At 44.3% G+C, this 16,124-nt stretch overlaps 1 protein-coding gene across 1 annotated transcript in view; it reads left to right on the top strand.

The window, feature by feature from the left end:
- Positions 1-998: 998 nt before the first annotated feature.
- The window catches only part of BCAP29 (B cell receptor associated protein 29), a 68,406-nt gene continuing 53,280 nt past the window's right edge, over positions 999-16,124 (top strand). The window contains exons 1-3 of the mRNA XM_083182973.1: positions 999-1,124; positions 10,493-10,600; positions 13,807-13,907. Of these exons, the coding sequence (XP_083039099.1) occupies positions 10,509-10,600; positions 13,807-13,907 (193 nt within the window). The 5' untranslated portion in view covers positions 999-1,124; positions 10,493-10,508. The remainder of the gene's footprint in view (positions 1,125-10,492; positions 10,601-13,806; positions 13,908-16,124) is intronic.

Genomic DNA, 16,124 nt, shown 5'->3' with positions numbered 1-16,124 from the left:
TAATTGAAAAGCACCTGCGGCTCCAAAGCGCCACGCCAAGAACTCTTAAACAGAATCTGGTATGTGGCAAATATGGAATACATAACTAGTCTTCAGAATAACCTTGTTAAAAAAATTCCACTCTATTTGGGCTCTGTGGTACTCTTTAAGTAATGCCCACCTTATAATTATACTTATGTTCTTCCCTTTCCTCTACATCCCCACTCTGACAGCCCAGGCCCGCCGCTACTGACATAACATTACCTCTCCTTCCCCCCTCCTACTGGCACACCAACAAATCTCTAGCTACTCCCTCTTTCATTACCTCTCTTTGCTCTTAGGTTACCTAATGTATTCGTTATAACTGTTTGTTGACATTGATTAGACTCCAATGACACCAAAACAGTGAAAAATCCATGTTGATCTTTTCCGTGTCAATCTTTTTTCAGTGTCGACCTTTCGAAGTTGAACTACTGATTGTTGACCGAGACACTGTGGTCTAGTTTGAGGGGCAGGGACATACTCTGATGTCATATAGCAGGTGTACAAAGAGAGGTTGGGGCTAAAATTGTGCAAGTGCTAGCATTATTTGCATTGGTGGCCAAGAGTGATGCAGGGTACTTCGTCCACCTTTCTGGGAGACAGGGAGAGTAGGCCATTATGATAAAGCAAACTGTTTACATAATATGAGGATGGTGTATAATAAACAACGGAAGAATCATTCTCTATTTGAAAATAAGTAACAATTTATACAGGAGTGTATAGAATTTTCTATAATAAATAGCAATTGTTTATTCATATTATCAACACATTTTCATATAAAAGCCCTCGAAATAGCTCCACAAACTTAATATTCATTATATTTTCAAATCACTTAAGGAAGCCATTGTCCATATCCAGAAAAAAACCCTCCAGATTTCACACATATGAACTCATCCTTCAGAACGCTGTGTCCTATACGTACATTATGCAAGCCCAGCTGTCCCACTATATGTAGTAGCCTAGTTTGTTGAGCACTGGCTTTTTTCCCTCATCAAATATGGCCGCCGGAGAGCGCTAATACGTTACCATCACGCAGACGTTAGCACGCTCGCCGCCTTCCTTTTCATCCAGCAGCTTTCTATTAGTGCTGTGCGAGGCTGCCGGTAAGTTATAAGTAAGGAGGCGCTGAGTGAGCGCTGTGTCACACCCTGCAGATAGGACTACACGTACTGAGTATATATACGTGTTCACTCACCTGTTTATGTCCATCAGGTCTATTAGTAGTGTATACTGTACCGCAGGTGTACAATGTTTACTCACTGTACTGCAGGACTTAAGTATTGGTACTACTTACTGTTCAGAAGGAGTATACTATCTACTGTACTATAGGAGTTTACTGTCTACTTACAGGGTTATACTGTAGGTACATACTCCTTTCTGCTGCACCAAGGGCGCAATGTTCTAACATCTGTCGGCTACCGCATTCATACTAATTGCATATGCACTAACATATGCGACTAGCAACGCAAAGGACCGTTCTTGCGATAAGAAGTAGCATTTGCGATTTGGCAGCTTCCCTGGACTTCCAGTTCGGAGACCCAGGAGTCTCTCTGCACATGTGCAGAGTGATCGTGTCGGTCGCGGGGCATGCTGGGAGGGATCCGTGACTGATCCCTCTGACAGCGCTGCTGAGCGAAGCACATAGGCTTCTTTAGGGGCTGGTGATTTGTTGCAGCGGTGCCCTGATCGAGGGTATTTACTGCATCTGATAACTGGTTTTACAGCATTTTTTTGTTTAGAGCACAGGTTCTCAAACTTGGTCCCCAGGACCACACACAGTGCATGTTCTGTAGGTATCCTGACCGAATCGCAAGTGAAATAATTAGCTCCACTTTTAAAATGTGTAAATGAGTAATGAATGCACATGTCAGGTGACCTGGAAATCATGAACTGTGTGGGGTCCTGAGGACCGAATTTGAGAACCACTGGTTTAAAGCATCCAACCCCAAATCTCTTGTCTTTCTACCAACATAATACTCATTTCAGTTGATGCGGTTATGTTTATATACCTTGTGCTTGTCCTATGCTGGCTTGAACTGTAAATTTTGGTTTTCTTGTCTTGCTTATTTGTTTATGTACTCTAAAACTGTGGATTATTTGTGGCGCTATATTAATAAAGATACATAATATTTATTTTATTTATTTATTGTGATAAATCTGAAATATCTTCTGTCGCCATACAATAGTATGGTGATGGCAAAATGGTTAGATATTTGCAGATACCATAGATTTTCCACTATGTTATCAGCTTTCATATATGCCAAGGATTGTTGTAAGTACAGAATCAATAGCACATATGACATGACCTCCTCCACATGCCGCTATTATGCAGTCGATCTCCTCCAAATGCCACTTTAATGCTATTACACTCTTCTGCATGCAACTACTATGCCATCAGACTAATCACAATATTTGACACTTACACCCTCCTCCACATGCCACTATTATACCATTAAACTCCACCACATCCCACTATTATGCCTTTAGACCTCTCCACATGCCACTAATATGTCATCAGACTTCTTTGCATGCCAACGCTCACACACTGATGATGACATACTGACATGCAGACAGATGCTGATACTGACTCATATATGCAGACAGCTGCTGACACACAGACACTGACACACAGATGCTGAAAGATGGATGCTGGCACACGGAAATGCAAACAAATGCTAGCATGCTGACACAGACAGATGCTGGCATGTTCAGACACTGATAGACAATGACACACAGACACTGACACATATACACCAATACACAGACAGATGTTGGGGGGGGGGGTGGAAAGGAAGTATGTGGGGAGTGTGGAGGCACAGGGAGTAGGCCACAGCTGCCGGGTGGGATAGCGGAGGGTGGTTGGGGGTGAACACACACGCACGGAGAAGATGCAGGGGGTAAGCCACACCTCATGGGTGGGAGAGTGGTCACTGACAGACCACCACTTTCCAAGGCAACAGCCAGTGCCTTAACTAGACATTTTGGTTCCCTGTGCCAGAAAGGGAATTGGTGCCCCGATACCAAGAATAGTGCCAGAGCGTTCAGAAAGCATGCGCTAAATATTTAGCAAGACTTCATGAGGAAGGGCCGTGGCCACATATCAGTACCCATTCACATTACACTGTATAGTAGTGTCTGTTATTCATATTACACCACACACTAGTGTCCGATATTCACATTACACCACACGGTAGTGCCATTATTGAAAGCAAACGGGAACGGTCACAGACTGTGTACACATTATTATTGTGCAGCTGCGGGATGGCGGCCCTGCACTGCTAAAAGTGTACCCACCGTAAATGCCCATTATACCATTGTCATACACATTTATTCCCATGAAACATTATACCACACACACTGTAATGCCTATTGCATATTATACCACACATTTTAATGGCCATTACACATTATGCCACACACGCCTATTAAACATTGTCACACACCGTAATGTCTATTACACATTATGCCATACACCATAGTACTTGGCCCCCCTCAACCATCAATGGCCTCAGTTCTTACCCCCTTCAGTAGGTTCAGATCTGCATTAGCATCATCTCCTCTGTTGTACTTGGGGGTGGAGCTTAACTCTGATGATTTGTGTGGCAAGGAGGGGAGGAGATCTGTGGGAAGGCTTCTGCCTGCACCCAACAGCCAGTCAGGCAGTGCTCAACACAAGCTGGGTAGCCCCACCCGATAAACTCTGCCCCTCATGACCTGCTAAGCTCCGCTCCTTGTGGCCCGCTAAGCTCCACCCCTCACAGGGCCCCTTCTGTGTGATGTGGACACAGCAATCAGTCCCCCATGCAGCAGCACAGATCATCCTTCCCGGCTGTTTGCGTCAGGGTCAGGCTGCGGATGCTGCATTGAGCACAGCCAGTCAAGCAATGCTCAACATAAACTGGGCAGCCCCAACCAGTGTGATGGTGAATACAGCAATCAGTCCCCCATGCAGCATTCACAGCCAGTAGGCAAGACAGACCATTCTTGTTCCCTGCTGTCAGGTATATACAGACAGCAGCTGTGGCCCAAGTGCTGCATGACTTTACTGGCCCGGGGGGGCACCTGGCACCCTGGCCCAGCCCGCCACTGGTAATAATAATAATAATAACATACACCTGATACCTTTTTTTGTTAATTTAAGCATTTTCACTAATGTTTAATTTCAATATATTTTAGTTGTTTTCTTTTTAAATACAATATAATCTGTGCATCACAGATAGTAAAGTGAAATTCCAAAATAAAACAAGCACAAACATATAATACTTAATTACAAGTCATGTGTTTCCATCCTGAACGGAATGCACGTAGAGTACAATCAACAAAGAAAGTGCATTGTCCTTATGATTTTTAATCACCACATCAAAACATGTATTTAACATGGACAGTTGTGGATCATGCATTAAGAAAAACACATTGTTTGACAATCCCAGCTTTCGTCCAGGATATATGACAAAGCCTTATGATTTTTGGTGGAAAAGTGGAATTAGATTTCTTAATGATATTTCTAGGACTACTATGTTTCCAACATTTGCGGATATTCAAACTTTACATTCAATTCCACATAAAAAAAAAATTCAGTATCTTCAAATTAGATACTTTCACTTATCGACTAAACAACAAATCACTGCCAGAAACTTGACACCAATTGAAAATTTAGTCTATTGCAAAACAACCACTAAGGGCCTTATATCTGCAATGTATCCTTTATTATTACAACAGGGTCCAAACACTAGAGATTTACATGAAATATCATTTGGGAGACCCTTTAGATCAGGCATGTCCAACGTTGGCCCTCCAGATGTTGTGAAACTACACATCCCAGCATGCTTTGCCACAGTTTTACTATTAGAGAATGCTAAAACTATTGCAAAGTATGCTGGGATGTGTAGTTTCAAAACATCTGGAGGGCCAACGTTGGACATGCCTGCTTTAGATGATGAAGAATGGTCTGAATTGTACAAAAATGTTTCATCTTGCTCAATATGTGTAAGACTGAAGGAAAATGCGTACAAATTATTTTATAGATGGTACTATGTCCCAGTAAAGCTTAACAAAATTAATTCTGAAATTTCCTCTGTCTGTTGGAGATGTAATTGCATGGAAGGCACATTTCTTCATATATGGTGGGATTGTCCAGTTTTAATCCCACTCTGGCAAAAAATAGATGCGTTGACTAGCTCAATTTTATCAATTCAGGTCCCTTTCAAGGCTGGATACTATCTTCTTTCCATGAGCATCCCAGAGGCTAGTAATGCACAGAACAAATTATTCATGCATATAGTTCTTGCGACTAGAACTTGTATTGCTAGCCATTGGAGATCTTCGGAACTACCAACTTTAGCTGAGATAATTAGTAAAATATCGCATGTTCATTCAATGGAGTATATAAGTAGCATTTGAAAGGGTTCTTCTGCAAAATGTATTAGAGTCTGGAACCCATGGACTTCATATTTCAATGTCCCTCAAGCTTTTCATTAAATTGACAGCAACAAATTGTTTAAACCTCCAAAGAAGATTTATTTTATATAATTCTGAAAAATGTCAAGCAACAGCCAAGTTGGTTCCCTTTCCTCTCCTTTCCTTTCCTTTTTCTTTTCCTCTTTTCTTTTTTTCTAAATTTTAATTAAATAACTCAATGAGTAGTCTGTCTGAATTGAATGAAGACAATATGAATTTAAAGAATAAGCTTTTAATTTTCAAAATGCACTAGACCTATCTAGAGGTAATATTTTTCAGAGTGTTCTTAAAATGTTACTATTGAATGTAAGCTTATATGAAAATTGTAATGCTTTCTTTATCTCATAAAAAAACACAATTCTGAAAGCCTATTATATGGTAGTGATTTTATGTATTCAACATGGAATTGAAACTCTTCACAAAATAGAACAGACCTTTTTTTGGTATATAATATGAAGACACATCCAGGTGCGCATGCAGGAAGGGTTTCCTAGTACCTAGAAAGCACCCCCCTGTATCGTGTATCGATAATGCCGGTTCCCATGTTTATATGTTTCCCCGGGTGCCGGCGAGTCAGCTGCTGCCTGAGAGCTCCCTGCTCTGTCTCCCTCCTCCCTGGTGCTGCGGCTGTCGTGAGGTGAAGATACAGCCACTGGCAGGCAGGAGGAGCACCTCTCAGGCTGATGTCGAAAGTGAAACCTAGAGCCTGAGAGGGGAGAGAGACCAAAGAGCACAGCAGCAGCGTAGTGGCCGGGCTTTCTGAAATAAGTGGGGGCTGAGGGGCAGCCAGCAGGTTTGAGCTTACTGCATAATCCTGCCATGATATTCAGCTGAAGAAAGGAGGGGCGGCGAGTCTGCATTACTAGGACAGACTCGATGTGACAACTGTGTGTGTGGGGAATACATTTCACTGACATTTCTGCCTAGGCTGTGCTGGAGGGGATCTCTGAATATGTGACATGTCTGCCTATGAATGGGGGGGGCTGTGCTAGAGGGGGCTGACTCAGATCCCCCTCCAGCTCAGCCCCCCCCCCCCCCCCCATAGGCAGGAATGTCACATATTCAGATCCCCACCCACTATATGCAGACATATCAGACATATTCAGATCTGAATATGTCTAACATGTCTGCCTATGCCGGGTGGGGGTTGGGGTGGCTGTACTGGAAAGGGGGGTGAATATGACATGTCTGACTACTGACTATTAAGGCCTGGGGGCTGTGCTGTGATGTGCAATTTGATGCACGGCATCATGTGCTGTAATTTGAAATTTGGTGCACGGCATCATGTGCTGTAATGTGAAATTTGGTGCACGGCATCATGTGTAATGGGTACTATGGTGTGCAGCATCATGTCTATGGACATTGCTGTGTGTGCCATAATGTGTAATGGGCATTACAGTGTGTGCCATAATGTGTAATGCACAATTTGGTGTGCGGCATCATGTATAATGGGTACTATGGTGTGCGGCATCATGTGTAATGGACATTGCTGTGTGTGGCATAATGTGTAATGGGCATTATGGTGTGTAGTGTAATGGCCATTATGATGGGCAGCATAATTTGTTATAGGCATTACTGGCATTATAGGCTGCATCATGTGTAGGGGGCATTATGGTTTGTGGCATAATGTATAATGGGCATTAGGGAGTGCGGCATCATGTGTAATGGGCACTATGGTGTGCGACATCATGTGTAATGGGCACTATGGTGTGCGACATCATGTGTAATGGGCACTATGGTGTGCGACATCATGTGTAATGGGCACTATGGTGTGCGACATCATGTGTAAGAGGCATTACGGTGTGTGGCATCTCAGGATTCCGGTGATACCAGGACCAGCATCCCGACTTGGAACTTGGAAGTACCCGATGCTCATGCTGCAACACTGACAGCCGACATCCTGATCACTGAGTATATGGGGAGTGGTAGCGTGCAGCTGTGAAGAGGGGGGGGGGGGGGGGGTAGGTGTAGGCACTAGTGAGAGTAGTTAGTTTTCGGTGAGGGGGGTTAGGTTAAGGCGGTAGGTACAGGGGTTAGGTTTAGGCAGGCACTAACGGGGAGGGATACTGTAATAGTGTTCATTCTAGCACCCGCTATCTTTGAAAATCCATGCAGTTCCTCTTCCCTGCCTGGGGTGTCGCTGTCTGCTGTGGTGTTTCTAGCACAGGTCTGGTTTGCATATCAGTGGTGATATACAGACCACACTGTGCTAGAAGCAGCATAACAGACAGCGACACCCCAGGCAGGGAAGAGGAACTGCATGGATTTTCAAAGATAGCGGGTGCTAGAATGAACACTACTGTAAGGCAATGGAGGTGGAGGGTTAGGCTAATGCAGCGGATAACTAGGCTGAGAGAGGTACGGGGAGAGTGTTAGGGATTCTCCATTCCGGAATTCCGGGGTCTCCACTGACTTATATTTGCGAAGGCTTGAGCAATCATTCCATGGCTGCCGACCATCGAATGATTTATCCTGCTGTGGGCACATGTGAGGGGATGTGTCTTCATAACAAGGACCCAGTAAGATGTGAATCACTCCCAATGTATGTATACAATGAGGCCAAATAAAATACTGCTTACTTTGGCATAGATCCCAGGAACAAGTATTTCCCTAGTTCTTAGGGAATGCTTAACTAAATTACAGCACGAGACATCTCACAAATAACTTTTTAATTCTGTCTACACTATTTTTAACCTTTTTTGGAACACAACATTAAATGTCTATATGTTGTAATTGTCAAAAATGTTCACACCTCAATATTTCACCCCAGCTAAGAGAAACGGGATGCAGTTTAAATCCCAGCGGTCGGGATCCCGACGCGGAATCCCGAACACCGAAATCCCAACACTTTCTCCCCCCGTGGGTGTCCACGACACCCACGGAGGGAGAATAAATTAGTGTGCCGAGCGTAGCGAGTCACCGGGCCCGCAAGGGGGGGGCGATCCATGTCCCCCCCCTTGTCGGGATTCCGGCGTCGGGATTTTGAATGCTGGGATCCCGACCGACGGCTTTTCGTGCCGAATCCAGAGAAACCTCCCCCCATTGCCATATTCTTAAAAAGACTCCAGGAACTTTATCCTCTTTCTTTTTAAAAGTTTGTTTCAACATAAAACCCACTGGTGTGCATCTAGTAGTGCACCCCTTTCTTCTTTGTTACCTTGGTTGCCAAAACAACACCGCCGCCACAGTATGAAAATAAAATTCGGTACTTGTGTATTAGCTGGGCGCCTGGTACGTAGTTAGCGTAGCGGCGCTGTCAGAATCAGCGTAGTGTTTCCGTGGCCGCATATTCAGCATCTGTCAGAATCAGCGCAGTGTTTCCGCTGCCAGACAGTCACTGTCCCTGTCATAGGTGAAGTGACAGTGTAATGGCTGCAGAACCTGTGACAATGTTCAGCTTGGCAAAGACAGAGGAGGAGGCAGTGTTATTTTTACAGCATCACCATTTGCTGCCACATACTAAAAGTTGCATAAATGGACACCCAATGCGCCTCAGCATGGAGTCAACGTGGTGCTGCCATATCAAATCGTGCCATAAGAAAGTGAGCCTGCATGCTTGGTTCCCGTGTTGCCATTTACCATTTTTGACACTAGTACGCTTTATTTATTCAGCTGTTGTGAAACTACACATCCCAGCATGCCTTGCCATAGTTTTAGCATTCCCTAATAGCAAAACTGTGGCAAGGCATGCTGGGGTGTGTAGTTTCACAACAGCTGGAGGGCCGCAGGTTGGACATGCCTGATGTAAACTACAGATGGAGCAGCCATTCGGCGCCTCGCGCCAGCCCTTCTGTCAGAGGCTTCCACTGCCAGTCCCCTGCAGCCCCCACCAGCTGCCCCCCACTCCCTGCCCATAATAGATAGATAATAGGTAGAATTAATTGTTTTCTATGGGCAACATCCCACCTTCAATAGAACTCCAATCTTTGTAAATGTATCCCTATCGGCCTTATTCAGATCTGAGCTCAGTACAAATTTGTTTGGAAAATTGGCAAAATGTAACCTGTATAGAGAGAGTTATGGTGTGTACACATGGGGGCGATATGCCGTGCTCTGCGAGTCCTGATGCGATCAGATCGTATCGGGACTCGCATCGCACGGCATGCATGGAGGGGCACAATTTAGACTATAGGGTGCAGATCTGCACTATATAGTCTTGCCTGCCCTCTCTATTTGGCTGCCAATTTGCGCTCACACGGGAGCACGCATCGGCAGCGCATCAGGCTTGCAAGCCCTAAAAAAGCATGCGATCAGCATGCAATATGGCTTCCGATGTTCACTATATCAGCAACATCGGAAGCCATATCGCTTTAGATTCAGTTTCAGCACTCCCCACCCAAATCTAACTGTCTCTGCACAGGTTACATCTGCTCCACCTGCAGTGCACATGGTTTTGCCCATTTTCCAAACAAATTTGTACTGAGCTCAGATCTGAATAAGGGCCAATGGGCCTTATTCTAGTTCACTCTTTCTGACAAAATACTTCTTCGATGGACAAAACCATGTGCACTGCAGGGGGGCAGATGTAACATGTGCAGAGAGAGTTAAATTTGTGTGAGTTATTTTGTTTCTGTGCAGGGTAAATACTGGCTGCTTTATTTTTACACTGCAATGGAGATCTCACTTTGAAGTAAAACCCCACCCAAATCTAATTCTCTCTGCACAAGTAATCTGTCCCACCTGCAGTGCACATGGTTTTGTCCATCTAAGAAGGAATTTCTCAGAAAGAGTGAACCAGAATAAGGCCCAATGTGTGAAAGGGGTATGAGTAGATGGCTACAATGCAGAAACTGCAGTTTTTGCATTTTAATTGTATGAAAAATTCTCTGTTCCAAGTTTCTGGACGTGATTCCAACCCAGGTTCAGCTCCTGTTTACAGTGCACCTTAAAGCCAGGTTATTTCATGCTAAGCCCCATTTACACCAAACCTGCATCTGGCCTGCATGTCACTCAGATAAAGATCATTTTGGCATTTGCTAATGTCAGGCTAAATTGTATTTTCTTTTTATTGCAGGTGCAAAGGTTTCAAAATGACGTTTCAGTGGACAGCAGTGGCGGCATTCCTGTATGGGGAAATAGCAGTTGTTTTAATACTTTGCATCCCCTTTGTTTCTCCATTAAGGTACTGGAGTAGTATTATGTCTTATTTATTGAAAACAGATTTTTGTTTCTTTTTTTAAAGTAATTGATGCTGGAATTCAATCTGTGCCATTTCCGGCAGCATTGAAGGATGTCGGTTTCATTTTATTTTTTTATTACAAAACTGTTTTGTCAGAAAAGGCTGTGGATTGTCGAATCCGCTGCCTTTTTGGCGATTCCCAGACTTTCGGACAGTTGGAACATTGAATTCTGGCTGTCGAGTTAGTGTAGGAAGCCAGCAAAAAAGTCCGGGATTCTGACTCTTGGGATGTTCCGGCAGTCCCAGATTGAATACCCCCTTTGTATTAAAAAAAATAAAGTTATTGAACATTATATTACTTTCCCTTTAAAATGAATTTTACCACAAACATATCTGATAATAACCCTATTTGTAGCTTGGTATAACAGCCTCAGTTCAGCTTGCTCTTTAAATGAATCTTGGAGGAAGCAAATGAAGAAATATGATCACCAGCTGCCCAGGATATTTTTGGAACCACTTGGGAGCTAATTGAGGCTGGCAGCATGTAATGTAATACTTTCCAGTATCAGGCTTGGCTTTTTTTTCATCTATTATACCTGTGTTTCAATTGTGTAAATTTGGAACTAAAGCTGTGTACACACGGGGGCGATAGGGACTGAAATCGCTGGCGACCATATTGCCAGTGATGGGAGTGTGACCCAGCAATAAATCGCTGGGTGTGCGCTCCCGTTTTCAGCCCCATTCTAATCGCTGGAGCAAGCTCCTGCGACCAGCTGATTACCTCTGCGGCACTGCCGGCAGAGGTTCTGTTTCATCAGCGACCATCTCTGGTTGCTGATGAAAAGGAGACACTGAACAATATATTGCTAGCTATATATTGCTGAGCAATATATCTCCACCGTGTGTACGGGGCTTAAGGGTGCTATCCTACTAGCCCCAGTGGTGTTTCGGCTGATATCTTATTAATGGTCATTATCGTGGTATGCAATTAGCAGGCAAAATGGACCTGCAATCAGGCATAAGTCTGCGGTCATATGTGTAATTTCGGGTCCGGGTGGCTTTTTATTGGAATTATGAAAGAGACAAGAAGCATAATACCTGATAACAGTGGGTATCGGGCCTAAGTGATGCCTGCATCGCCACTAATAGGATATTCCCATAAGGGGGGCAGTTATCAAAGCGCCAAGAGACCAAAAACTGTGAGAGATAAAGTATTGATCAACTAGCCCCTAACAGTCATTTTTTTAAACACAGCATGTAATTGTAAGGTAAAACCTGATTGATTGTCTAGTACTTAATAGAAACATACACACTAGGCGATATTAGTCACAATATTGTTCAGAAAGGGTTTTCTTAGCAATATTGTGGCCAATATCGCCTAGTATGTATGCTCCCTGTCGATAATGATGTGCACTCCTTTGCGTCGTTAAGGACTAGGGGAGGTCACTGTTAACAATGGCCATGCTGCAGCAGCACGCCCATCGCTCCCCCTTGCTGCCCTCTGCCATTGGTCACCCCAGGCAAGTGTGTATGCACTTGCCAGTGCCTAAACCCCTGCCAGGCTTTATTTCTCACAATCTTATCTCTCCTAAATGTGCTACATGTAGGCTATATTTTCTAAGCTTGATGTGCAGTTCCCCTGAATCTGCTTGGCCTTTATTGCATTGGATATATACATGTTCACATGTATAGGCTAATTCACACATGTTTTTGTCCCCATTTGGATTCAATATACTTTACCAAGCGATACACTAAAGGCCCCCATACACTAGGCGATTTGGGCATGATTCGGAGGAATCGGGCCGTGAAATCGGTCCTAATCGCACATATAGATATCCCGTCCGACCCGATGCGCGGTCCCGTGTGCATCGGATCGGAGTCGGGAGGTTGGAAGTGCTCTCCTCCCACCCTGCCCGGCTCCCTGCACAGCCCTGCTCCCGCTGAAGGCAGTGGCTCCCAGCGCAGCCCCCTTTGCACCCGGCTTGCATCCCCAGTACCCGGCGCTGAGGTCCCCTCTTTGAGTTCCCCCGCCCACTACATACCCGGCTCTCCACAACAGCCCCCCCTGCCCTGGCAGTCTCACAGCTCCCTCCCCCTGCAGCTCCCCAGGGACTTTATGTGATAAATCGCATGCAAAACCATGCACATCAAGTCCCAAATCATGTTTGACACCTCTCGGGGAGCTGTCAGGATGATTAGGTCCGACTTGTCCTTTGGAGAAGTCGACCTAATGTATGGGGGCCTTAAGTAAAGATGAAGATACGTCTGTATTCAAGTGTGCGTATTTTTGCTATAGTAACCCATTAATCAGGGATTCTTAAGAATTATTTCAGGTTCTAGGCTGATCAGGTGAAATATCTACTTAAAATCAGGCTGCCACAGATCTTGTGTGATTTATCTCTGTCCCTGGGAAAGGGATCATTTAACAATCAGGAGAAATGTGTTTGCTATAATTCTAGTCACTCAGGTGATTGGTCTTTGTACCTGTTTCAGACCTGATCGCTGATGTGAAAAGTTGCAGATGACTGCGAGTAGATGGCCATCTCCCAGACAGCAAGAAAGCCGGCCCTGTGTACATTTGTGTGTGAATTGCGAATGGACCGCTATTTGCTCTCCACTCGCAAATCCATTGGCAATACACAAACCATCATATGTTTTTTCCTGTCTGTGCGGATGTGAGTATGTCTTACCTTCCGCAACTCTACTTCTGAGACAGGCTAATCGAGGCCAGGCTCATACCCCCACTATCCATGTCGGCATGGAGTCGATTTTATATAGTGTGTCGAGCGTAGCGGATAACTAAGCAAAAAGCTTAGTGGGTTCCCAACTAACATATAAGTACCGTATTTTTTGTTATTGTTATTTTTAGACAGATATTCCTATCAAAATGGTTTAATATATATTATGTGAGTGCAGCAGCGCCACCTAGTGGTGCCAGTTTATAGCTGTCACCACTACACACCATTATTCTCTGAAGTTGATGTTTTTTTATTTTTTATATTCATAATTGTGAGAGCGACTTCTCCAGGATGATTTACACTGTATCTAAAGATTGGTTCCCTAATACAGTATTGTTGTGATTGACAATAATATGATTTAATTACCAGCACGCAATGGATATTTGAATGTGTTCAGCAGCTGTCATAGTCCGAGAAAACCCCTTTTTCTGCATGATGACTTTTGGCTTACAAATTTATTTGTCATTTTAGGTGGCGTAAAATTTTCAGATTTCGGTTATGGGGTAAAATATCTCCATATTGGGACAAAGCATTTCTGTCAATCATAGTCGTCCTGGTTGTCCTTTTTTTTGGTAAGTAATTTTTTTTCTCTGTATATTGCCATTTAAGTGAAAAAATGTTTTTGTTAATATGAGTGCCCGATAATATAAAATCTGTATTTAGAACTCTAAAACTGCACTTAAGTCAGAAATAATACCAATATAAAAGCCATATTAATAAAATACAAATACATAAAAAACAAATTGGGCTGTATTACAAAGTCTAATATTCAAACATTAGTGCATAACAATGTAGTAAATGTCATGTCCTGCATATTAGCTGTACAATCCTCTGCAGGGGGTAACCTGAACATCTTTTTACTTCTCTCCTTAACATGTGCCATCCAGGTAAATATTACTTGGTCTTTGATGCCATCGACTTTCTATCTACAATCATTTTGGGCAGCAAAGTCGTATTAAAATTGTACTTAAATACTTATTTAGGTGACGCCATAAAAAGACTGAAGGAGCAGCCACTATCACAGGTGTTTTGGATGCAATTTTACACAAAAATTATGTACCCAAGAGTGGAGTATTTGCCCAAAGCATGTGCCAAAATGAAGCAGGTGGGACCTGGCACCAAGCGTTGTTGCAGTCACTGGGGAAAATATACTAATACCCCTTTCAGACAGAAAAAAAGACCCGGGAATTTCCCGGCTCTTGCCGTGTCGACCCGGGTTTTTCTTCTGTCTGAAAGGGCCAACACGGGTCTAAAGTTCCGGGACTTCGACCCAGGTATTTACCTGGGTTTTTCCCGTGTCAGACACGTGTTTGCGGCTGTGTGAAAGGGTCCGACCCGTGTTTTTCTCCCGACTATTAAAAAATCATGCAGCATGGCGCTGCGCGATTAGCTGATCTTTTCAGCTTCTCTGATTAGCTGAGCGGGCGTGGCAGTGGCGCGCAGCACTAAATGGCCATGGCGCATTGGAAAGATGAGGAGATCCGTGAGCTGCTCAATGTCAGAGGGGAGGAAGAAATCAGCAAAACACACAGAGCACTCATGACCTCCAGGTTCTGCAACTTGTCAGCCATGTTTAATGCAATGCAGTGAGCAGACACCTCCCACTTTTCATGACCTCATCTCTGTGTGCCTTTAAAACTGTCCTTTTCTTATGACACACAGAGTTTTGCAGGAAAATTCCGGCTTCTGTGTGAAAGGGGTAGACATGGGAAATACCCAGGTTTTTGCTCCTGTGTGAAAGGGGGTCAGTCCCTTGCTGCCTAGATCTACCTGGGTTTTTGTATCTGGGAAATACCTGGGTTTTGGGGATTTTTCTGTCTGAAAGGGGTATAAGATGGTAGTTCTATTTCACATGGGATGTTGCTATGGGCAACCAATCAGAATCTACTTCTTATTTATTTAGCACATTCTAGAAGATAATAGATAGTATCTGGTTGCCCATAGCAACATCCCATGTGAAATAGAACTGTCATCTTAGCCATGGGTTATAAGAGAGATCCTATGGAGAATATCAATATGAATTGATATGTATTACAGTGGAGAAGTCATTCCTTAGTACCACTTAACAATACTCTCCATTGATCATCAAAGATATATCCCATCTTCAGGAAAACTGCAACATAGTGAGATACATTCACCTGGGAGCTTGCACACTCTTTACCGTCGCTGGGGATATACATTCACAGGGAAGTTTGCTCACTCTTTACCGCCCCTGGGGGATACATTCACCTGGGAGCTTGCACACTCTTTACCGCCCCTGGGGGATACATTCACCTGGGAGCTTGCACACTCTTTACCGCCCCTGGGGGATACATTCACCTGGGAGCTTGCACACTCTTTACCGCCTCTGGGATATACATTCACAGAGAAGTTTTCACACTCTTTACCGCCCCTGGGGGGGATACATTCACCTGGGAGCTTGCACACTCTTTAACGCCCCTGGGGGGATGCATTCACCTGGGATCTTGCACAGTGGCGGATTCAGGGGGGGGGCACCTGGGCACGTGCCCCCCCTGTCATTTATTTTGTAGCTGAGGACCAGGGCTTTCCAACAACCCCAGCACCGTGTCTCTAGCCCCCCGGGAACCGGAGATATCGCCTGGCAAACCTGTAACATTTTTTCCCCATAGGATAATATGGGACCCGTCAATTCCGACCCCCACCCGGTTCCGACGGCTGCCAGTTCCTGCCCTGGCATCATAGAAGCTTGTGGTTGATTTCATTCAATTCCAAATCGCTGGGCCTTCAATATGATACCAGGCTGGTCCAAATCGGTCAATCGGTTCCAG

Source organism: Crinia signifera, chromosome 4 (assembly GCF_055691185.1).
Source record: "Crinia signifera chromosome 4, ASM5569118v1, whole genome shotgun sequence".
Taxonomy (NCBI): Eukaryota; Metazoa; Chordata; class Amphibia; order Anura; family Myobatrachidae; genus Crinia; species Crinia signifera.
This window is presented reverse-complemented; position numbering and strand designations above follow the sequence as displayed.